At 36.3% G+C, this 24795-nt stretch overlaps 1 protein-coding gene across 3 annotated transcripts in view; it reads right to left on the minus strand.

The window, feature by feature from the left end:
* The window catches only part of EML5 (EMAP like 5), a 179326-nt gene that overhangs the window by 15678 nt on the left and 138853 nt on the right, over positions 1-24795 (minus strand). For 2 of the 3 annotated variants that reach the window (XM_030319747.1, XM_032593437.1), the window contains 7 exons: positions 24589-24765; positions 21599-21800; positions 20793-20919; positions 11357-11435; positions 10041-10170; positions 7609-7707; positions 5049-5069 (listed from right to left, as the gene is read on the minus strand). In XM_030319747.1, coding sequence (XP_030175607.1) covers positions 5049-5069; positions 7609-7707; positions 10041-10170; positions 11357-11435; positions 20793-20919; positions 21599-21800; positions 24589-24765 — 835 coding nt within the window. The remainder of the gene's footprint in view (positions 1-5048; positions 5070-7608; positions 7708-10040; positions 10171-11356; positions 11436-20792; positions 20920-21598; positions 21801-24588; positions 24766-24795) is intronic. The other variant, XM_036064284.1, reaches the window with a different exon arrangement.

Below are 24795 nucleotides of genomic sequence, written 5' to 3' on the forward strand. Positions count from 1 at the left end.
AATTCTTACCACTGTCTTAGGCAGGCTTTGTCAGACAGAGAAGATGTCCCCTTAGTGTCCACTCACAAAACGTCTAATGGATTCAAAGGGTAATTATGTATTTTCTGTTATGTATTCACTCTCCCACATCCCAAACTGACCATTTCAAAACTTTATCCTCCACCTTCTTTGCCACCTCCTCACCCTCAGCTGATGAAATGAACGACATAGAAGCTACCAGACACGAGCTTATTTTCTCACCCCCAAACCTACCAGTTTTCTTGCATTCCCTTTAATCCTCAGGTCTCTGAATTTCTTCCTGCTCAACTGTCTCTCTGGAAGTATTCTCCCGTCTCAGTGAGCCACCCGCTCCAGCAAAAAATTAACAGCCTGATTCCTCACTTTCTGTCATGCCCTCACATCCAATTCATCAGAATGGACCACTGGCTTTCCCTCCAAAATACATCCTGTATTTGTCTAGCATTCTCTCCATTTTCATTCCTGCCACCTCAGTTAAAAATGTCTTTTGCGTGGACTATTATAACAGCCTCCCAACTTTCTGATTACTTCTCTTTCTCTTCTGCATCCTTAATAGTGCAGAGTGATTTTCTCAGAGCATAAATGAGATCAACTCACTCCCTTAACACTCTCCATGATGGATTCTGCACTTAGCGCGAATCCAAACTCCTCTCCATGATCTGCAAAGCCCCATGCACAGAGCCCCATGCACCTGATTCCTAACCCCATTCTCCTTCTCCAAGTTCATCTTACAGGCCTTACTCCTCCACACTCACCTTCCTGTTTCTTGATTTAAGGCTTGCACAGTAAAGAGTTAACATAAACAAGCCTGAAGTTGCTATCATTAGAAGGGCCTGCTTGCAAGTGTGTGAGAACTTGACTTCTGAAATGGTCCCTATGTTAATAAGGCTGTTTTGTCTACCTGGGGTACTGAACACCTGCTTTCTTCTGGTATTTCAGTAGTTGTGGCTGATCTGTGCCTATGTGACCAGCCCTTCTACCCCAAAAGGCCTGGACTCTAAGGCTTAAGTGGGTGTCCCTGGGCAAAACACTGCACCTATGATCCTGTAGCGTCTAAACTTCACCTAGTGTGTCTTTTTCCCTTGCAGATTACTGTAAGAAACTATAGCCCTAACAATCTCTGGGCCCCGGGATGCCTACTAGTGAATCACTGAATGTATGGGTGGGTCTTGGGACTCCCCAAAACAGCCTCAGCCTGGAGTCCCCCAGTTCATCCCTCAGCTGTCATTTTTTTTGTTCTCATTCTTGGCCCAGCTGAATGTTACCACCTCAAGAAAACAAACATCTAGTTTTATTGACATCATCCTATTGTTTTTATCGTATCACCATCTCAGGTCATGTTAGTTTCAGAAGTTTACTTATTGGAGTGCCTGACTGGCTCGGTCAGAGGCATGTACACTCTTGACCTTGGGGTTGTGAGTTCGAGGCCCACAGTGGGTATAAAGATTAAATATAAATAAATAAAAATGTTTTAAATTTTTTTTGAAAAATTAAAAAAGTTTTTAAAAAGTTTACTTATTTATTGCCTCTCTGCCTCTAGAGCTGGAGGCTGCAAACTTTTCTGTCAAGGGTCAGATAAGCCACAAAACTGAAGACATTATGCAGGTACTTATCTAATGAGAAAAAAATTTCCATTACATTTTTATTGATGAAAATCACAGAGTGATTTTTTTTTTTTTTTAATTTAGAGAGAGAGCATGAGCAGGGGAGAGGGAGGGAGGGAGGGAGAGAATGAATGTATGAATGAATGAATCCCAAGCAGGCTCTAAGCTCAGCACAAAGCCCGACACGGGGCTCCATCCCATGGCCCTGGGATCATGACCTGAGCCGAAATCAAGAGTCGGACATTCAACTGATTGAGCCACCCAGGCGCCTGGAGAGTGAACTTTTTATAATAAAGATTCACTATGAGAAGAGTAAAATTCTTTGGAGATAACAAGGTAAGCTTCCAATTGAGAGTTCTTTCTCATCAAGATCAATTGCAAATGTTTGCCTGTAAAAATTTTACAACTTTACATAAAGTTGTAAATACATAAAGTAAATACAAAATATTTACATAAAGCAAATACAAAAATATTTACAACAAAAATATTTCAACTTTGAAAATGTCTCATGTAGATAGTTACTGACAAATTCAAATATTGATCCAAAAGTACAAGATCTTAACTGAGCATATTAATCGCGTGGAAGGCATTTAGAGGATTCAGTTAGAGTGTTGTCTTTATATCTGCCTTTTTAGCATGTTTTCCATTGCAGAGTAATCACCATGAACTGAACCCTACATGGAGTTCTTCAACTTCAGTTCAAATGAGTTTTGAAATGTGGAAATTTCCTTCACTTGCATCAAGATCTGAAAAGTGCTGCTGGAACTGCAGTCTGAGACCAGAAAATACATTTGCGGCAAGTGGGATTCTCACTTGGTTTAATGTTTGGCACCATGAGAAGTGTATCATGCAGTCTGATGTTACTTGTGATTCAACATTAGTTGCCATCAATGACCTGACTGTAGAATTTCACCTTAACTGTAATTTTAGGCTGTTACTGTAACTGTAGTTTCCTTGTAATTTCAGGTGGAATTCATTCAGAAACATGATCAAGTCTGCAGCAAAAACTAATTTCCAAGGCCATTAAGTTTTCCATAATAGAGATTGACGGCAGTACTTTTCTCATTCAGAGAAATTTCAGCCTTGGCTCTGAGCTCCAAAAACTGCAATAAAGCTACTACTGCTAAACCACTGGGTGAGTTAGGACACTCAGCTTCTATTTCTAACATGAATTCATGGAACTGATGATGGCTAATTCCATGAGAACAAATGAAGTTAACTGTTGACTCTCAAAGACAAAGTGAGGTTGTCAATAACACATGATACACTGCTATGTCTTCCACAAACTACCTAATGAATCATAGGCTTTAAACACCTTAAATTTTCACCAGTTTTGTAAACTTATTAACCCATTAACCCTTTTTCTGCTCCAGCTCCACATATGTTTTTACCACCATCAGTTGGCACATATCTTAGCAGATTCCACTTCAGACTGTACTGAATTAATGTTTTCTTAACTTCTCTGAAAATACTATCTTTTGTAGTTGCTCCATGAAGACTAGTCCTAGAGGCCAACTCTTCAGTCACTTCAAAGTTGGCAGTGATTGCCTCAAATAAGCAACTGGCAACAACTGTCAATCCATGAAGAGCCAAGGGAAACCATTCAGAATTATTTGCTTTTTTAAGGGTCTTGTTAATTGACTACTGATGCTGTTCCCAACATCCTCAACTCTTTTAGCAATAGGTTTTGCCAAAAAGCTAATGGGTTTAAACAAGTTTATTTTCTCTGGACACATGTTTGCTGCAATCAAACATGATTTAACTAACTCACAGTAAATTCTTCTTGATTAACTAATGAAACATTCAGAAAACTTGGTTGCAGCCTCATTTTATTTTTTATTTCTGTGAAGAAATTCTGTTGTGATGAGATACTCACGCAAATATTCTTTTACATTTTCTTTTTCTGACTCTTGGGTTTCCCATGAACTGGGAATACTTTTGTCAAGTTTAGTGTGAAAATGTAATATATTGTATTATTTTAGCACAGCTATAGTGTCGAATTTACCATATAATTTGATAACAATATAATCCACATTTCACTGTGCCTTAGAAGTGTGACAAAGTCCACTTTCCTTTTTTTTTTTTGCCTTGTTTCGACATGATGGATATACATTGCTTAAATAACAAAATTAATTGTGGGTTAGCTCAAAACCTGTCAAGTTATGACAGCATCACTGCATCTCCAGTGTGCCAAACAGCTGTGCAAAGCAACCAGAGGGTCACGTGAGGTCTCTGTTGCAGCTACTCAAGGCTGCTGTAGCACAAAATCTGCCACAAACAATATGTAACTGAATGAGCCTGGCTGTGTCCAACACTCTATCTCTGGATACTGAAATCTGAACTTCATATAATATTCATATGCTGTGAAATTTTCTTTTGATTTTTTTCTAACTATTTAACTTAGTAAAAACTATATTTAGCTCATGGGTTATACAAAAACAGGTAGGTTTGGCCCAAGGGCTCTGGTTTGCCAACTCCTGCTCTTGAATGTAACCAAAAGAGCAAAAATATTGCCTGTTGTGTTGGATACATTTGTAGTTTAACAGTCAAATCACAGAATCCTGCTTTACCCTGGAGAAGAGGGAAACAGACACAGATCATGACATATTTTCCTATCAAACTGCTATTTTTCCTATGTAAACTGAAAAGGAAATTTTAAAAGCCTAGTAAATATGTAAAAACAATGGACACACATTATCCAGTAGCTTTTTAGATTCACAAAGCTATGGTCAAGATCAGTAATAGAAAGCTATTTCTATATCTTTAAGTGATCTGTTGATATAATATGTGCAATTATTGGACATATAAAAATAGCAATTAAAAAATTTCACTTTTAGGCAACACAACCGACTGATTCACATTTAAGATTACTTTTACCCCCCAGCTGCACTTTAAGAAAAAAAAATTTTTTTTTTAATTTTTATTTTTGAGAGAGAGACAGAGTGCAAGCAGGGAAGGGGCAGAGAGAGAGGGAGACACAGAATCCAAAGCAGGCTCCAGGCTCTGAGCTATCAGCTCAGAACCTGATGCGGGGCTTGAACTCACAAACCAGGAGATCATGACCTGAGCCGAAGTCGGAAGCTTAACTGACTGAGCCGCCCAGGTGCCCTTCCCCCAGCTGCACGCTCAGCAGCTACATGATGTTGGCAAGTTAATAGCTACCGTGGAGGATCCTTGCAGTGATTACACAGGTAATACACAGAAAGTGCTTACAATTGTGCTGGACACTAAAAAGGTCAAAATATATTAGTTTTAAAAATAATTATCATTGTTACTGCTGAATGAGCTCAGTATCATGACATTAAAAGAATAGATTTTTCATTAAAAAAATTCAAAATATGTTCAAGTATCTTATTACTCAATAAAAATTTGGACTACCAATACTAAACAATATAACTAAAACAGAAAATGCCGAATTTTTCTTACCTGACATGTCTGCTAAATCACCTACAATGGAAAAACAGCAGAAAAACAACTGTCCATAAATAACATAAATACTTAAAAATATTTTTATTGAGTACATTCTTAAGTATACTTATTAAAATACTTTAAAAATTAATTATAAAATAATTTTTATATAAATCACAAATGGTCATATATAAAATTAGTTTTATGATGTTAAATTGAGTAGACTGTAAGTGAAGCCATTCATTTCAATCATACACATATATTAACATTTCACGTATATGACCTTCCAATTACTGGATAAAAACTTTTTTTTCTTTCTATTTAATGAGTCACATGAAATTTTAACAATTTAAATATAATGACATGTTTTAAATAATACAACTCTTATTTTGGTTTACAAAATGCCCTGTAACAGACTGGAGTTTTAATGCACCTCTGCTTGGCCCTGAGAGTCCAAGATTCTAGCCAAGGGACAAAGGGAAAAAAAAAAAAAAGTTTGAATGTAACTGGCTAAAATACCACAAAAGCAAATATTTCCCCTCTGACCTAAACAATTTTTAACAAAGAGAGCCATAAACATTTTAGACTGTTTGTGCCTTGCAGGTATGATACAAGCTTGGCAGTCAAAGTTACTACTGATTCAACTCTGGGGGTTCAGAAAAGAAAAAGTCCCTCACTCTTTGGTGGTCTCTCAAGTCTATCCTACGTGCCATTAGTCATCAGTAAAAAAATTTCTGTATCCATTCTGTGCAAGGGTACAGTGGGGCAAGGCACAGGACTGCATATATGATCTAAAATTCACCTCTGTAGTGCCTGGACTTTGACTTGGAAGATAATTAGCCATTTTACATTTCCCTACAGTGTCACTTTTAGAAATAAAAGGAACAGACACAAATACTGAATTATTAAGTTGTACGCCTATATGATGTTCTATGTCAATTATAACTCAATAAAAAAAGGAAAAGGAGAAGAGGGTCAAATTTAATGAAAGATTATATCTGTGACTACAACATTTCTTAATCAAAAGACAAAACTGCGGCACTAATATGTTAAAAGCAAAGTTGCTTAACAAAGAGACAGACGGGGAAAGAAAAAAAAAGCAAAGTTGGGAAATGGAAGAACCGTATCTTCTACAATTCTATTCACCGTATATAAATTCCATTAACATAGAGATATTATCTTTTTTTGGTAGGCTTATATCCCTAGCACCTAGAATAATACTTTGTGCATGGCATGTGCTCAATAAGTTTGTTGAATAAATGAATCTACTCAAAAAAATTAACTGAACAATAACTGTATGTCAAGAGGCACTGAACTAGGCCCTTTTATAACCAAAATGGTAACGTGATCTCATTTTTTTCAGAGTAAAAATAAGACTCATTTTTAAAAAAGGACCTAGACCTATTTATACTCAAAGATTAGAATCTTTGTGTGTAATGCATGAAGATCAGTCTACTTCTTGTTAAAAATAGAAAAATTTACAGAAAGGAAGATCACAAGCACCTTTGTGGTACAACTGTAGAACTCTGTAACCCAGAGATCGAGTTTCTGACTGATCCATTTAGTACTTGTATGAAAAATGAAGATATTAAAAGCATAAATTATTCTATCCAAGGAGAAAAAGACACCTGGAGAGTTGGCTTAGCAACGGAGGCCCACCAAGATCCAACAAGCCCAATGACATCGATCATTTTTACAAAGTACACCAAGCTTATGAAGCTTCAACTGACCAAATCTATGATGTGGTGTTCACAGTGATCACTAATTGGTAGATGTATTTGTTCTAATTAGACCCGCTATCCTCTCATCCTTTAAGTTTTCTAAAGGGTTAAAAAGAAGACAGCAAGACAAGTGGTTTTTAAAACAGCTGGCAACTTAAATCAATGCCAAAGAAAAGAAAAAGGCAGAAGGATTTAGCAGCATGGAACAGACAACAGACAGAGCTTTTCTCTCCTTCCTAGCTCAGTCCTAGTTGCCACAGACATTCTGCCCGTCAGTCTGGTTACTTTTTGGCTCCCCCTTTATTTACAATTTCTTCTCCAAATTCTTTTTGCTTTATATGCTAAATTAAACCTTTCTGCCAATTAGGAATATCTGCTAAAGGACTAAATCCAACTACTTCAATCACCATAAAATAATTTATTCTTAATTCTAAACTGTCTGAACCAATAAGATAACCAAAGCGAGAGAAAGATACCTAGAAGCAAATCATATGGTAAAACTGGGTGCATGTGTTTTTGTTTTTTTTTTTTTTTAAACATTTATTTACATTTGAGACACAGAGAGAGACAAGAGCACGAGCGAGGGAGGGGCAGAGAGAGGAGACACAGAATCTGAAGCAGGCTCCTGGCTCTGAGCTGTCAGCACAGAGCCTGACGCGGGGCTCGAACCCACAAACCATGAGATCATGACCTGAGCCAAAGTCAGAAGCTCAAACGACTGAGCCACCCCGGTATGTGTTTTATATACAAACGCATTTTCAACAATACCCAAATATATATTTTTTTCCCTAGGATACTGAATTAATTTGAACAATACGATTACTTAAACTGTTTCTTTTTAAAATACAGAAACATACCTACTTGGCCCGTTGCCACTACGTTGATAAATTTGGGATGCTGATTTACAGTGAGGCACAGTATATCATCATTATGTTCCTGATAAAAACTCTGAGTCCCTATAAAAAAAATTTTTTTTGAGAAAACCTTAAGACATAACAGCCAAATGCACTTATATAGAACAATAAAAAATTGCTCTGTTTAACTTAATACATATTTTTTGAGAACTGAATGTGCACATGTTATCATGAGGATGGAAAAATAACCCAAATCTTTAAAGGGATAGAGTCCTGAAAGTTAACATGAGGTTAAAGACATCAAGCACCACAAGAGAGTGAAGGGGCCTGCTCTGGGAATTCATAGCAGAAAAGATTCTTCTTATCATGGGCATATGGCACTCTTGGACTGACACGACGGATTTTGTTAAAGTGAAGGTGGGTGGGGAAAGGCAATCTAGGTAGAGAAATACTTTAAGCAAAGGTACAAAGACAGGAAAGTACTAAGTATGCATATATATGGTTCATTTGGCTGAAATGTAGGGTCAAGGATAAATGTGAGAGATATGGTTGGAAAGGCAAATTGGAACTAGAATGATAGAGGATTTTGAATGCCAACCTATTAAATTTCATATTTATTATGTAGTCAGTGGGGAGGTACTGAAGAATTCTGATCAAAGAAGGTATGTGATTTACCTAATAGGACTTACAGCGAAGAGACCTTAGACCTGTGATCATGCAAGACATACTAAAGGTGGGTTTGCCTAAGTACAGTGGCGAGGTGGGAAATGAGGTCAGGAGGATAGGGAGTAGGTTGGGTCCAGATTACAGAGGACCCAGGGTGATTACAGGGTGATCTAGTCCACCCACACGACATCATCCAAAAGTGAAGCAACACAAAACAATTTAACGATGACATTTACCAGATCTAATACTTTAAAACTTCTCTTCAAAGTGAAATGTGCTTCATACTTCCCAGGGCTGACAGTTTAGTGAGAACAACAAACAAGCAAGTATATGTGCTATTGGCTAAGTTCGAAGATCAGCTAATAGGGCAAAACTTCCTAGACTGTGAACACAGCAATGTATCCCAAACTAGAGAGGACAAATAATGAGAAGTGGAGAGGTACCCAGTCTCCCTTCTGCCCTCTCTCTATATACCCCTTCAGTAGAAAAATGATTAAGGACAAATCATAAAATTAAAGAAAATTACAAGGATAAACATGAAAGTGTATTTACACATTCCTTTCTAGATCATCTTTTCTTACTCTTCTCTATTTTCTTTGGTGAAGCCTCAATTAAAGAGGATTATCTAAGTATTTTTTATTTTTATTTTTATTTTATTTTATTTTATTTTTTTAATTTTTTTTAACGTTTATTTATTTTTGAGACAGAGCATGAACGGGGGAGGGTCAGAGAGAGGGAGACACAGAATCCGAAACAGGCTCCAGGCTCCGAGCTGTCAGCACAGAGCCCGACGCGGGGCTCGAACTCACGGACCGTGAGATTGTGACCTGAGCCGAAGTCGGCCGCTCAACCGACTGAGCCACCCAGACGCCCCAATCTAAGTATTTTTTAAATGGCCAAAATTATTAAATCGAAAATCACCACTGATTTCTGTGTGATCTTGGTGAATCCTTTTCTTTAGGAAACCAAAATAGGACAATCATATTAATGATTAATACTGAGGAGACACGGGGGATTAGGACTCACATAAGCCATTCTTTGCCTGTTCGGAATGAACCATCAGAGGAAAAAGCCAGAAATGTTTGGGCCAAAAAGTCTCTAATTTTACTTCCAACTTTCCGACTTTATGAGGTTTATAATTACACATAAGAAAATTCAAAATTAAATAATGAATGTCACTAGGAGAATTATGATGTCATTCATCATTAGATGATGCTATGAGAATTTATTTGCTTTGCAGCAATCCAATCAGTTAAATTAACATCAAGAAGTATTTTCTCACCTTGAATCAAACAAAAGTATCAACACAGCAGAGACAGAGGGAAGCAGCTTTCTCACTATCTTCCTTGGCCTTCTGAGGCCTCAGTAAGAACACTGCCCCTTCACCCTACTCTCCAGCAACCACTCACCCAACATGCTACTTTTAATCACTACCTATCAGAGACAACCACCAACCCATCCGTTTCATGTTAAGGTTATGGGGAAATAAAGTTAGAAATGGTTTCATTATAAAACATGATTTCAACATACAGTAAGCCTTCACTTCTAATAGAGACCTAGGATCACTTTGCATTATGAAATCTTTTTCTGCTATATCATACTCTCTTAAGACTGTAAATTTGGTTACTTGAAATATTACTAGAAAATTCAATAGTATGAAGAACATTCTGGACTCATGTAATTTATTTGTAGTTTTAACAAAAATTTTAAGATTATAAGTAACAAAATTCTAAATAAAAAGTGGGAGATGGAGAATTGGGGTCTCCTACCGGTAGCAACGTTGTGCAGAATTCCAATGGATGCAGTGTGATAAATTATATCATCACCATCATTTAAATAATGAACGTTATTCCTACAGTCTCTTCCTCGATAGCCAAAAACAAGCTCCAACACAAGGTCCTATAACAATAAAACCATTATATAATTCCTTATGTCTAAATGTTCACCATTATTTTTGTACACAGGACTGGTATCTTCAGTCAAAATGGAGGATGCATTTTGATGCTTTACAATCTTTGAATACAAAATTTAGACCTGCTTTGGGCAGCTGAAACACTCCATACTTTTCTACATATATAAAAAGGAAACGGGAATCACAAAGTCATCTGATTTGAAAAATTTTAGTTGTTAGGAGTTCATGTGTTAAACACTGAGATACTTATGTCCAAAAGAATATTTCGATTTGTGTTGTTAGTAAAAATATGTAATCTGCACATATAACTCAGGATACATTATGTCCAAGTGACGTACTTTTGAGGAGCCAAATAGTACATCAGACACTGGCACAGAAAACTAAGTACATCATCTATGATAACTCATGCTAAAGTTCTAGCACATAATTCTGCCACTGAAAATGTCCGGTTTTTTGACTTTGTGAGGCTTCCCAAGGGGGAGGAGTACAACAATCATTGTCCCGCAGATTTACGCCTCATTTTTGACCTGATTCAGCACAGTTTGCTTGTGGCTACTGATATTGGAATTAATTAAATGTCTGGGAGAGCTTTCCTTCTTGCTCAATTATTGTGGAAAGTTTCTTTGTTTGGAAGTAGAGCCTTCAAAGAACCCTTCAATGAACCCAGTGAATGTATCACATGAAGGACAAACTTCGACTTCTAAATTCAAAACACTAAGCTTAAGACACTGCTAAGGCACCTGTGATTCTATAAGCCATAGGTCATTCACATATATTTACATTTAGAAGTTTTTTGAGAGACAGTTCAATTCAGAATATTATTCACGGAAGACAAAAAAAAAAAAAAGACAGATAAAAAATAAAAAGAAATGAAGGATATCAATCCAAAACTCAGACTTGACAGTTAACAATTAGTTTTTACAACCAAACAAAAAAGATTACTCAAGGCACCTGGCTGGCTTGGTCAGTAGAACATGTGACTCAATCTGAGGGACTGAACCCCACGTTGGGTGTAGAGATTACTTAAAAATGAAATCTTAAAAAAGATTATTCAATATATTTATTTTCTTACAAACTAATGACAACACTTGGCTGTCTTACAAGAAGGAAATAGAATGAATTCTGAATACATTTTAAAGCACAAGGTAACACAGGGGAGTGGGTTCTCCTTACCTCTATGGGTCTCTTTTTCTTGCCAACATTGTTTGTCTGGAGTTTTTCTGGCCTTGGTGGGGCTCTGCTCACGGGGGGCCTGAAATGGGAAAGTGGGAATGAGGAAAGGCATCCATCACTGTGCACCTTCACTGAGCCTCCCTCACCCGCCCTCCAAAGAGAGATATCTGACACGCCTTCACAAAAACGAACCCCATCTGTGTTCCTCACTATACTGTGGCCTCTTTACATTTTCTAAGGCAGGAAGGTGGAAAGAAGATATGAGAGATTTTATTCATTTTAACTTCTTTGATGTATGTTTCATAATGTAAATAATATATTAACACAAGAACAGACTATTTATAAATATACAAATATTAGTTTAATGGCTCAAAAACTTCTTGTTGGAATGCATTATAACAAAGCCTGAGTCACTGCTCTAAAGTTTCTATCACAGTACTGTGCACATGGCAGGTATCTGATACATTCTTCTTGAATTTTGAAAACATTTCTGTGAACTTTCTATACTGTTGGCAACATAAATCATGTCCGAATTCCAATTTGTACTCATTACTTACTCTCCTCCAGGCCCTTTACCTTTCCTTCCTCCTCAAGTCTACAGTAAGGTTAATGGCATCACCATCAGTTAGTCAAGCAAACATTTTATAGTTACATAGCACTACAAACCATACAACACTCTGTAAAAGATAATTACTATTACTATGGCCTTCAACTCTTTCTCTTCTCCATTCTATTTACTAAACGTCAACTTTACTTTTGGAGGAGCTCTCATATCTAGCCCCTTCCTCTCTGTTTCTACTACTAGTTTAGGATCTTTTAATAATATCCCAATAGGTGTACAGAGTTCCCATTGTGAATTTAAATGTGGAGGCTCTTAAAATGCCTAGGTATAAACTTAACCCAACAGGTAAAGTACTTGCACTCTGAAAACCCATAAAACACTGATGAAAGAAACTGAAGATGACACAAACAAACGGAAAGATATTCCATACTCATGGATTGAAAGCATTAATATTGTTTAAGTGTCCATGCTACCCAAAGCAATCTACAGATTCAATGCAATTCCTATCAAAATACCAACAGCATTTTTCACAAAACTGGAACCAATAATACTAAAATTTGTATGGAACCACAAAAGACTGCAAATAGCCAAAGCAATCTTGAGAAAGAAAAAAAAAATCCAGAGGTATCACAATTCCAGATTTCAAGCTATGTTACAAAGCTATAGTAATCAAAACAGTATGGTACTGGCACAAAAACAGACACACAGATCAATGGAACAGGACAAAGAACCCAGAAATAAACCAATGGTTATATGGTTAATTAATCTATGACAAAGGATGCAAAAATATACAATGGGGAAAAGACAGTTTTTCAGTAAATGGTCCTGGGAAAACCAGACAGTTAGATGTAAAAGAACTGGATCAATTTTTAACTAATTTCCCTGACATCAGCTATAACAACATTTTTCTAGATGGTCCCCTAAGGCATGGGAAACAAAAGCAAAAATAAACTGGGGACTACACCAAAATAAAAAGCTTTTGCACAGCAAAAGGAACCATCAACAAAACAAAAAGGCAACTTACTGAATGGGAGAAAACATCTGCAAATGATATATCCGATAAAGGGTTAATATCTAAAATATATAAAGAGCTTCTATAACTCAATACAAAAAAAAAAAAAAAAAACAACCTGATTAAAAAATGGGCAGAGGCCCTGAATAGATATTTCTCCAAAGAAGACAGATGACCGACAGATACATAAAAAGATGTTCAACATCACTAATCACCAGGGAAATGCAAATCAAAACCCCAATATCACGTTACACTTGTTAGAACAGCTAAAGCAAAAAAGACAAGAAATAACAAGCGTTGGCAAGGATATGTAGAAAAAAGAACCTTCGTGCATTGTTGGTGGGAAATGTAAATTGATACAGCCACTGTGGAAAACAGTATGGAGGTTCCTCAAAAAATTAAAAATAGAAATACCATACAATCCAACAATTCCACTCTTGGATATTTATCCCCCCTCCAAAATGAATACATTAATTCAAAAAGATATATGCACTCCTATGTTTACTGCATTATTTATAATGGCCAAGATACGGAAGAGACCTAAATGTCCATTGGTAGACAAATGGATAAGACAGGTGTGCGTGCATGTGCGCACACACACACACACACACACACACACACACCATGGACTATTACACAGCCATTAAAAAGGATGAGATATTGTTTGTGACAATGTGGATGGACATAGAGGGTATTATGCTAAGTGAAATAAATCAGACAAAGACAAATACCATATGATTTCCCTCATATGTGGAATATTAAAAAAATAAACCCAAATGAATCAGCAAACAAAAGGCATAATGAGACTTATAAATACAGATAACACTGACGGTTTCCAGAGGGGAGATATGGGGATGGGCAAAATGGGTGAAGGGTAGGGGGAGATACAGCCTTCCCATTATGGAATGAATAAGTCACAAGAATAAAAGGCGCAACATAAGGAATGCAGTGAATGATATTATAATAACAATGTATGGGGACAGATGGTAGCTGCACTTGTAGTGAGCAGAGCATAATGTATAAACTTGCCAAATCACTACGTTGCACACCTGAAACTAAAGTAACACTGTGTGCCAACTATACCCAAATAAAAAAACAAAAACAAAACTGGGGAGGCTCTTTTCCTAAATTTGTGTGTTTAATTTAAAAAACCCACCTCATTTGGTTTATTTTTATCCCAGATAACCATTAGTTAAATATTTAATAATCTGAACACTGGATACAAATCAATCATGCTATCAACTCCCCTGTCCAAATTTTAAGTTAGTATTCAATTTGTAACAACTAAATCAGATAATGATACAAACTGACTTTCCCGTAGGAAAAAAATCCAACATGTGTGATAAAGAGTATAAATTTAAAGGCTGACAACATATTTATATTTTCACAATTTCCAGGTTACACATCTATAAAAGTAAACGAAATGTCCTATCGTGAACACACAATACAAAAGAAGTACATATGTTCATATGTAATGTAAAGTAGAATGCAGAAGTACAGAAACTGTGGCTGGTGACATAAAAATTACATGCACAAAGAACTTTTCAAATTACCGCAGAAATTTTGGTTTTGAACCTTTTTCATGTACTTTTTTGGATGTCCATAAGTAATAAATAGAGTTCAACTTGAAGTATTTAACATTTGAAAAGCTTCTCTTAGGGACCATTTTATTTTTTTTTTAATTTTTAAAAATTTTATTTATTTACTTTTTCTTGACCATTTTAAAGAATAATAGCAGGCTTGGCTTTTCTTCCAAGTCAGTTTTGTTGGTGAACTTCATTTGGTGTTACCACCTGACAGCTTTAATTGTAATCCAAACAACAAACAGGTAATTTTGATCTACATAAGCCTCTGTAACAATTAAGCATATCTTAATTTTTTCAAGTAATTTATATAATTACTGTTTAAATAAAGCTATACAACTTATGAAATTATACAAGTTAAACAAATAAAGTTTTGGTAAAGCAGTTGTTTATGTAGCAGAAATCCGGTAATTAAGATGCTGCTTATAAGTGATACTTATTTCAAAGGGGAAAAGCGTGGAAATCTGTTAACACCAAGCAACACAGCTCATTAATGGTAAATATGAAAGATGATAAAAATACATAATTAGGTCTCGTAAAATATAGCAAAGAGAGGGGATTACCTGGAACCTCTTTTCAGCAGCAGATGAAAAAGGGAAAAGATTACAACACAAATTTGAATTTAAAACACTAGTAAAAATACTTCTGTACTAAATATTTTTACAAGTTTAATGCAGACCATACTGCATGTATTAAAGGCCTATTGTTATTTATTAGAAAAGCTCCAGTTACTCCATGAATGGCAGGAAAATCAGAAGGAAGTGAAAACAGAAAAATGGGCATTGAACACGTTCTGTGTTGTAAGTATTAAAGCTTACCATTCATATTTTTCTACAGTGTACTCTGAATTTCAAACAAAACACTGATGCTTATTTTTGTTCTTAAGAATGGGCACTAAAATGTTAACCAACTTAAAAGGCTGGTAGCACTGGGGATGCTATTAAGGAAATTGTCTAAGGAGGTGAAGTAGGTCCTCCTGACCCAAGGGGGTGTCCCAGTCAGCCAGTCCAAACCAGCGGGCAATGTGAGTTACTCAAGATCATGCTAGATTTAGGATTTTTCTAGTAAAGGAGATAACTTTAAAAAAAATCCCTTTAATAATATGACCACCAAAACAGAACTGAAAGAGATCACAAAAGTCATCTCATCCATCCTCCTACTGAAACCAGGGAGTCTTCACATGTCTAGAACATCTCTTTGTAGCACCGATGACAAATGGTCATCTAAACTCTGCATGGAAACTGCTCATGAAAGGAAGGTCACTTCTCCCTTCCATTAACAACCAAGACAACAACTGTATCTCCACTTAGCTTTGTTTTGAAACAAGTAACTTCCACTGTAAACTGTCAGCGTCCCTTTAAAATGCAGAGATCAGTCCTGAATAAGTTACTTCAGATCTGAGGCTAGATCTGAATGTTTTATTTCTGCTAAGATAGTGTGGGGCTTTGTAGAAGTTACATCACGCTCTAGACTTCTATCTTTGCCCTCACTTTTTTTTTTTTTTTTTTTAATTAGAGCATGAGCAGGGGAAAGAGAGCCTGAGTTGGGGAGAAGGGCAGAGGAGGGGGGAGAGAGGGGGGGAGAGAAGGGGGGAGGGGGGAGAGAGAGGGAAGAAGAGAGAGAGAGGGAAGGAGGGAGGAGGGAGAGGGAGGGAGGCTGACTCTTAAGTAGGCTCCATGGTTAGTGTGGAGCCTGATGCAGGGCTCTATCTTATGACCCTAGGACTGTGACCTGAGCCAAAATCAAGAGTCAGACATTCAATGGACTGAGCCACCCAGGTGCCCCCCACACATCACTCATTTAAAACAAATAATGAATTTTTGCTGTCTACCAAATAAGTTAAGGAGTGCCTAATACCTGAGTTTCTGCACAATCTGGTCTCAAATCTATTTTTTTCATCCTTATCTCCCAGCATTTTCCTAATGGTACCTTTTTTTTACTTCTAAAATAGACTGGCTTTTTCCACACGGTCCTGTTTCAGAAACTGCCTGAAGACATTTTCATCTCACTAAAAGGGAGTTGTAAAAGTGTTCCAGAGAGTCCTTTTGTGCACATACCATTTTATTAAACATACAAATATCATCACTGCCCTATGTTAATATTTTTCAATGAATGTATAAATATACATTAAACAAAACTAACAGGTCTATAAATTGAATAGTCTGTCACTGATAAATATGTGTGGTTAACTATTTTTATGAGCCTCCGACACTTACAGAGAAACAAACTATCTGCACTTTGTGAATAGTCATGTGTAAAACCAAATGACCATCAAGAAGAACCTCAGCAACACCCACATACTACACATACAAATGCAATTTTTCTGTAGGATTTATTTCACTTTATAATTTTCTTGACAAATGTAGTTCAATGTTTTATAGGGAAAAAATCAATACCTGAAAATACTATAAAGATCAAAACAGAACAAAGAATAAATAATGGAATATAATATTTTATTTAATAAAACACTTACCTTACTACCCCCTGCCTTTGAAAGGAGCAAGAGGAAAAAAAGAAACACTGATGATGAATAATTGATGGAAACTGATGATTAAAAGGTAGCAGTTAAGTAAACAGAAGAAAGGAAACATCAATACAATTCTAAAGAAACACAAAAATGCCTAAATTTTATGCTACACTGTTCGGAACATTTTTGTTAAAAAATATTGAAAATTTGACTGATGACTACTTTAAATATACAAGATTTGCTACAAAAAGAAAAACATAAAATTATTAAAGTCATTTAGGAAAAAAGGCCCTGTAAAAGTATGGACCAAGTAGAGTAGTTATCAACTGTCATCAGAAACATTTTCTTAAGTGGATATTTGACAAGTATTTGTTTTAACTGTTTATAGTTAAATGTTTTCTTATTTGATAACAATAATATATTTTATTTAAAATACAAAAACAATTATATAGACATTATCTCACAAATATATACAAAATTGGCAAAAGAAATGTCTTCCTTTTTTCTCCTTTGATTCTCTCATTTTATGAAAACGAAGGCTCCTAACTAGGAGTCATTTCTGTCTTTGGCCTTGGCATTTTCAAAAGAATTCAGCAGAGTTGAAATTATAAAACAAACTGAGAACAAATGCAAAACAATTCAAAAATAATTTTGAAAAATTTAGCTGTAAAAAAAATAAGCTAACAGCAAAGATTATGAAGTGTCAAATATTTTTTTTCATTTTTTAAAAAGTATATTTATTTTGAGAGACAGCATGAACAGGGGAGGGACAGAGAGAGAGAGAGAGGACAGGGAGAGAAAGAATCCCAAGCAGATGCCTCACTGTCAACGCAGAGCCTGATGCGGGGCTCTATCTAATTGTGAGATCATGACAGTCAAAATCAAGAGTCGGATGCTTGACCCACTAAGCCACCAGGCGCCCATCAAGCATTTTTCATGAGCAGTAAAATCCTTACATCTGTCAGAACTTGGGTCACTTTATTAATAAAGGAGGAATTTTAAGTGTTTTACTGTGAACGATGGGCTACATCATTAAAATTAGGTCACATTTTCTAATAGACCTAATTTATCTGATAAATGATAGTATTTTTATTAAAAATCAATATAATAAATAAAAAAGATTTATGGGAAGGTCTAGAGTTCCTTCCTCCTTATAGTACACTCTTTACTTTTCATTACCTGTAAAATACAATTTCAGAAATATTAAACACTATACTGCACAAATCCTCACCAGGAACATCTACATTTGCACAATTCTATGTATTTCTCTAATTACTGGATTATATAGGTATTGTTCATTGCTTTGTGGATATTTAGTTTCAGGGAGTGTTTTAGTACTAACCAGGTATCTTCCTCAGGTGATTCTATATTTCATTCCCAGGGAGGGGTGGTGAAGACTTACTACCTAAATTCTTTTTTTTTTTTTTTAAATGTTTATTTATTTTTGAGACAGAGAGAGACAGAGCATGAACGGGGGAGGGGCAGAGAGAGAGGGAGACACAGAATCTGAAACAGGCTCCAGGCTCTGAGCAGTCAGCACAGAGCCCGACGCGGGGCTCGAACTCACAGACCGCGAGATCGTGACCTGAGCCTAAGTCGGACGCTTAACCGACTGAGCCACCCAGGCGCCCCCTAAATTCTTTATATACATTATTTTTCATTTTATAAAATACTCTAGGGGCGCCTGGGTGGCTCAGTCGGTTAAGCATCCAACTTCAGCTCAGGTCAGGATCTCACAGTCCAGTCTGTGAGTTTGAGCCCCGCATCAGGCTCTGTGCTGACAGCTCAGAGCCTAGAGCCTGCTTCAGATTCTGTCTCCTTCTCTCTCTGCCCCTCCCTTGCTCATGCTCTGTCTCTCTCTGTCTCAAAAGTAAATACAAACATTTAAAAAAATTTTTTAAATACTTTATAAGTTAGTGATTTTTAAAAAAAAATTTAATGTTTATTTATTTTTGAGAGAGACAGAGCACGAGCGAGGGAGGTGCAGGGAGGGAGGGAGACACAGAATATGAAGCAGGTTCCAGGCTCCCAGCTGTCAGCACAGAGCTCCATCAGGGGCTCGAACACATGAACCATGAGATCATGACCTGAGCCGAAGTCGAACGCTCAACCAACTCAGTCACCCAGAAGCCCCAAACCTATCTCTAATTTAATACTGTGCCTCTTTATATGTGATGCCAAAATGGATACTCACCATGTTGTCCCCCTATCCATAAGGGACGCCAATGCAATTATCTGAGAATTCATCAGCAAATGGGCACCTGGAAAAGCTGCTGTGGAGGCATGACTGAACACCTCCCAAGAACTTCCGCGGGAACTTGGCGGCTCGTCAGTTCAGAGATCTCTAGCTCCCCCCTCTCCATCAGTAACATGCCCCTCATCCTCCCATCCTTCTCCCTGAACATCAGCTGCAGTGCAAGCTCAAACCCTTCTGCCAATGCTTTCTGGTCATTTCTATCCAGCTGAGCCCCAGGGGCCTTCAGCACTACCCTCACTGACTAGACATTTACTCGAATTTTCTACAAATTCTGTCCAATGTGAGTGAACTCCCTTGTCATTTTAACTTCTCCCTCAAATATTCTTACCAACTTCTCATAACAGTCTTCCTCAACACAGTTTTCGACAGAAGACGTCACTGCTGTTCCCACCTCCTACTCCTCCTTGGTTCCTCACTGCAGTTTCTGGATAATTTTTCCTTTATCATTTCTTAAAAACTTCACTTTTGAAATCCATGTCATTCGTTGATCCATATACCTCTTCACAGTTCTCCATATTCCCTAATGATTATTATGTTCACAATCCCTCTCTTGACCTGTCCTCCAACTCAGAGACTTTATTAAAAAATTCTCTCTCCTCATAAAATTGCTGTGTGCATAGCCTTTATTTTTGGTTTGCTGCTTCCAGACTAAGACCAGTAATTCCCATTCTCTAATGGGACGCTACTTCCACTTGCCTTCTGGAAATTTTTTAATTTTTTTTTTTAACACTAAAAAATTTTTTTAATGTTTATTTTTGAGACAGAGACAGACAGAGCACAAGCCGGGGAGGGGCAGAGAGAGAGGGAGACACAGAATCCGAAGCAGGCTCCAGGCTCTGAGCTGTCAGCACAAACCGCGAGATCATGACTTGAGCTGAAGTCGGATGCTTATGCTTAATTGACTGAGCCACCCAGATGCCCCAGAAAAAAATTTTTAAATAATGATTTTCTATCCTTGATTAAAGGTGCATGGATAAAAACGCCTTTTCAAACTTTAATCCTACCTCTGCTCATGTGCTTCCTAAAACATACTTGGTATTGGATTCAATTTTTATTATCTCCTACAATCCCCTCACATATATTAATAGAAGTTAGCAAATAATATTCTTTTAATCATATAGACTTTATATATTCCCTACACTATTGGCAAGAGACAGTGACATCACTAAAAAGTATTTAAGAACAAATATATTTTCTAAGAGGTGCTGGGAGCTGTAAAATGCAAGAGTACCACTGTTACTTAGTTTTTGCAAAAATTCAAACAGTAAATTCAATTTTTTACAAATTTTTTTAATGTTTATTTATTTTTGAGAGACAGAGAGAGACAGAGCATGAGCAGAGGAGGGGCAGAGAGAGGGAGGGAGACCCAGAATCCGAAGCAGGCTCCAGGCTCTGCGCTGTCAGCAGAGCCTGACGTGGGACTTAAGCTCATGAGCCGTGAGATCATGACCTGAGCCAGTCGGAAGTTGAACCATTTGAGCCACCCAGGTGCCCCTAAATTCAATTTTCAAAACCAATATATTTTTCTTCATCTAGTTTTAAATTTGACTGTTACCTCTCATCAACTGAGGGTTCCTTCTGTTGCAAATGAGGCTTGACTCCAAACATTGGGCGGATATTTGTTGATAAGGCTCTAATGGTGTAACTGATTTCATTCTCTCTTGTAACATCACTATCATAACCTGCCATCAAAACATAAGAATTATTCTCTAAGTTACAACTGAGGAGCTCTATTATGATCTTATAAATTGGATTCAAGGATGTTCAACAGTATAAAATAAGTTAAATAAACTGTGTTATAGTCAAATTATGAAATAATATACAGCCAATAAAAAATGATGTAGAATTTTTAATGATACGTAACAAATGTTTTTGAAATATTACTAAGAGATAATATTAGCCTACAAAACATAAATTCAATATAATATCATTTTTGTTAAAAAACAGAATGCCTCAACATGTTAACAAAAGTTACCTCTGAGTGGTCAAATTATGGATACTGTGTTTATTTTATTTTGCAAAATGTATTTTCTAACTTTTCTATAATGAGCTGGTCTTATTTGTATATCAGGAAAAGATGAAAATCATTTGAAAATACTAAGTTCAATACTACAAAATTTAATTTAGTACTTACTTGAAGTAGCATTATCATACATTTGTAGATAAAGAATATATTTAAGCCATCAATACATGCCAGCATGTTATTTTTGAGTCATAAAATCAATTTTGGTGTTAAACAGATGACAAACACCAAAACCACAATTATTCTAACATTATTATTACTTGTTTAACTGCTGTAGTTTAAATCCGTGGTGCTAAATTGTTTCTACACTTTTGTTAAAATATTTAAAAATGACATACCCCCATCTTCTTCAGAATCTGTATCAGATTCTTCACTATCACAAGGTCTTTTTTCTCGATAGCCCTCCATTTCATTTGTCCAAACCATTAAAGACATATCTGCACCTCCTAAGGTAACCAACATGCTGTCATCGTAGGTCCAGCGAACATTTGTGACATGTGTACTATGGGCCACATACCTCTTAAACTTTCCAAATTTTCCCTAAAGATGAAAACAAAAATGTTATTACCTGAAAATGGTCAGTTATAATTTTGAATTTATTTCTTAATATATGATTGGAAATTAATCATCACAAAGTCATCTTGTAAAAAAAAAAACAGAAAATACTGAAATTCACTAGAATAAAAAATGACAATTTCCAAACCTGTTGACAACAGGATAAAACTAGTAGTCCCACACATTGTTAGTACTACGGGCACAACTGTTTTGAAAATCAACTTGGTATTGTGCATTAAAAGCATAAGAATGTCCTGACCTTTGACTCACCAATCCCCCCACTTCCAGGGGTCTATGCTAAGAAAATTCTACGTGTGCAAAAAATTTTCACCACAGTACCCACAGCAGTGAAAAAATGTAAATACCTTAAATGTTCAATAAATAGCTAACTACAGTAGATATCTATGGAAAAGTACATATCTGTTCAAAAAAATGGCTCTGCAGACATATAATTGCTGGAAATAGACACAATAACTGAAAAGGATATAAATGCTTATGTACAGCATGGCCATATTAACAAAAAGTAATTATCAACCCTTTTGGAATATACTCATGTAAATATCTTTCATCTCAATTCATTAGCGTTTTTGTTTATAAGCAGTACCCACAAAAATATATTTTTTATTTTAAAAATCAAGAAAAACAGAAGCAATAGACACTGGCAACTTTTAAATCTAGACCACTAGCATAATGCTAACAAATTAAGTAAGTAAATTTCAGATCAATGTATTATAAGCAAGTTTTAGATGGACATCTTTTCAAAGGTATTAAAATAATAAATGTCTTAAAATATAGTGATAGCTAAAACAGTGAATTCTTTGGAAAAGACTACTAATAAATGCTAGCTCAAATAGAAGGGGGGATCTGTCACCGAAACACTGCAAGAAGATACTTTCTCTAAGATTTTGTGGTTCTTGTTATACAGAAGTGAAGCAGGAATCCATAGATGATTATCCTAGAACCTATTCTTTTTTTTTTTTTTTTAATTTTTTTTTTCAACTTTTTTTTTTATTTATTTTTAAGACAGAGAGAAACAGAGCATGAACGGGGGAGAGGCAGAGAGAGAGGGAGACACAGCATCGGAAACAGGCTCCAGGCTCCGAGCCATCAGCCCAGAGCCTGATGCGGGGCTCGAACTCACGGACCGCGAGATCGTGACCTGGCTGAAGTCGGACGCTTAACCGACTGCGCCACCCAGGCGCCCCTAGAACCTATTCTTAAGGCATCTATACCATCTAGAATGTTAGAAGTGAAGTTTCTGACCAATAAATGCCTTATTATATTAACATGAGCAGTTACTTAAGACCACCAATATCATAAGATTTCAGTGCCCTATTTCAAATTTATGTTTATGTTTAGGTTATACTATGTAAGTGATCCTTGAACAACATGGGTTTGAAGTGCATAGAGCCACTTATATGCAAATACTTTTCAATAAACACAGTACAGTCCTATAAATGTTTTCTCTTCCTTATTATTTTTGTAATAACATTTTCTTTTCTCTAGCTTACTTTATTGTAAGAATATAGTATATAATACACATAACATACAAAATATGTGTTAATTGACTTTATGCTATCAGTAAGGCCTCAAGTCAACAGTAAGTGATTAGTAAAGTTTTGGGGGAGTCAAAGGTTGTATGTGGACTTTTGACTGTATGGGGGTTGGCACCCCAACCCCCACGTTGTTCAAGGGCCAAATGTGCATCTGAATTAGTAACAATTAAGAATTAATGCATCTGGACTTGATATATGAATTTTATTTTTATGCCAAGTGAAAGCCTAATGTTTTCCAGTAATTTGAAAAGAGGAGAAAGCAATAAGAGAATTCAATCTTCACACAGCACTGGCATATAGCACTCCAAAGGTTCTGTACAATCTAGTTTTAGCAACATAACATCATTCATTACATTGAATCAGGTCTATTTTAATTTTATAGGTATTTTATAGTATCTTGTATCTAATAGTTAAAACATTTTGAACTTTAAAGCTATAAATATAGTTTGTATTTACTGTTAATGGTATATATTTAACCAAAAGAATACTAAAATTATTTAATATTAGGGATAAAAGAAATGTTTTTTCTAAAAGGGATATTTATATTACTCGATATTGAGAAACACCGTACAATATAACTTAAGGCATGAAATCATAAATTATAATACTAATTCTAAGTAAAAGCTATACAGGTGCCTGGGTGGACTCAGTAGGTTAAGCATCCAACTCTTGATTTTGGCTCAGGTCATGATCCCAGGGTTTATGGGATCGAGCCCCAGGTCGGGCTCTGCACTGACAGCATACAGCCTGCTTGGGATTCTCTCTCTCTCTGCCCTTCCCCAACTCAAATGTGTGTGCACTCTCTTTCCCAAAATAAGTAAACATTTTTTTAAATAATTTTTTCAATGTTTATATTGATTTTTGAGACAGTGAGAGACAGAGCATGAGCGGGGAGGGGCAGAAAGAGACGGAGACACAGAACCTGAAGCAGGCTCCAGGCTCTGAGCTGTCAGCATAGCACCTGACGTGGGGCTCGAACTCGTCAGCCATGGGATCATGACCTGAGCCGAAGTCTGATGCTCAACCGACTGAGCCACCCAGGCACCTCATAAGTAAACATTTTTTAAAAAGCTATAAATACGATGTCAAAAATAGGATTCTAAACTTTTCATATTACATATGTAATACTCATTACAACAATGAAATACTATGAAAGCACACGACCTTAACCATTTTTATAATTAAGATCATTATGCAAGTTAAAGAAAAACACATACTTTAGCAGGATATCTAAATAACTTCACAAATCCCAAATCATCCCCAGTAGCTAGGACCATTTTGTCACTGGTGAGGCAAGAGGCAGTTATATCTGTGACTTCTCCAATTACCGGCCAAATTCCTTCACAGCATAAACCAAGCACACTTGTCCATGATGCCCAACAAATTTTTTCTACCTAAAAAGGAAAAAAAGGCTGTAACTTTGT

Source organism: Lynx canadensis, chromosome B3 (assembly GCF_007474595.2).
Source record: "Lynx canadensis isolate LIC74 chromosome B3, mLynCan4.pri.v2, whole genome shotgun sequence".
NCBI classification, from domain to species: domain Eukaryota; kingdom Metazoa; phylum Chordata; class Mammalia; order Carnivora; family Felidae; genus Lynx; species Lynx canadensis.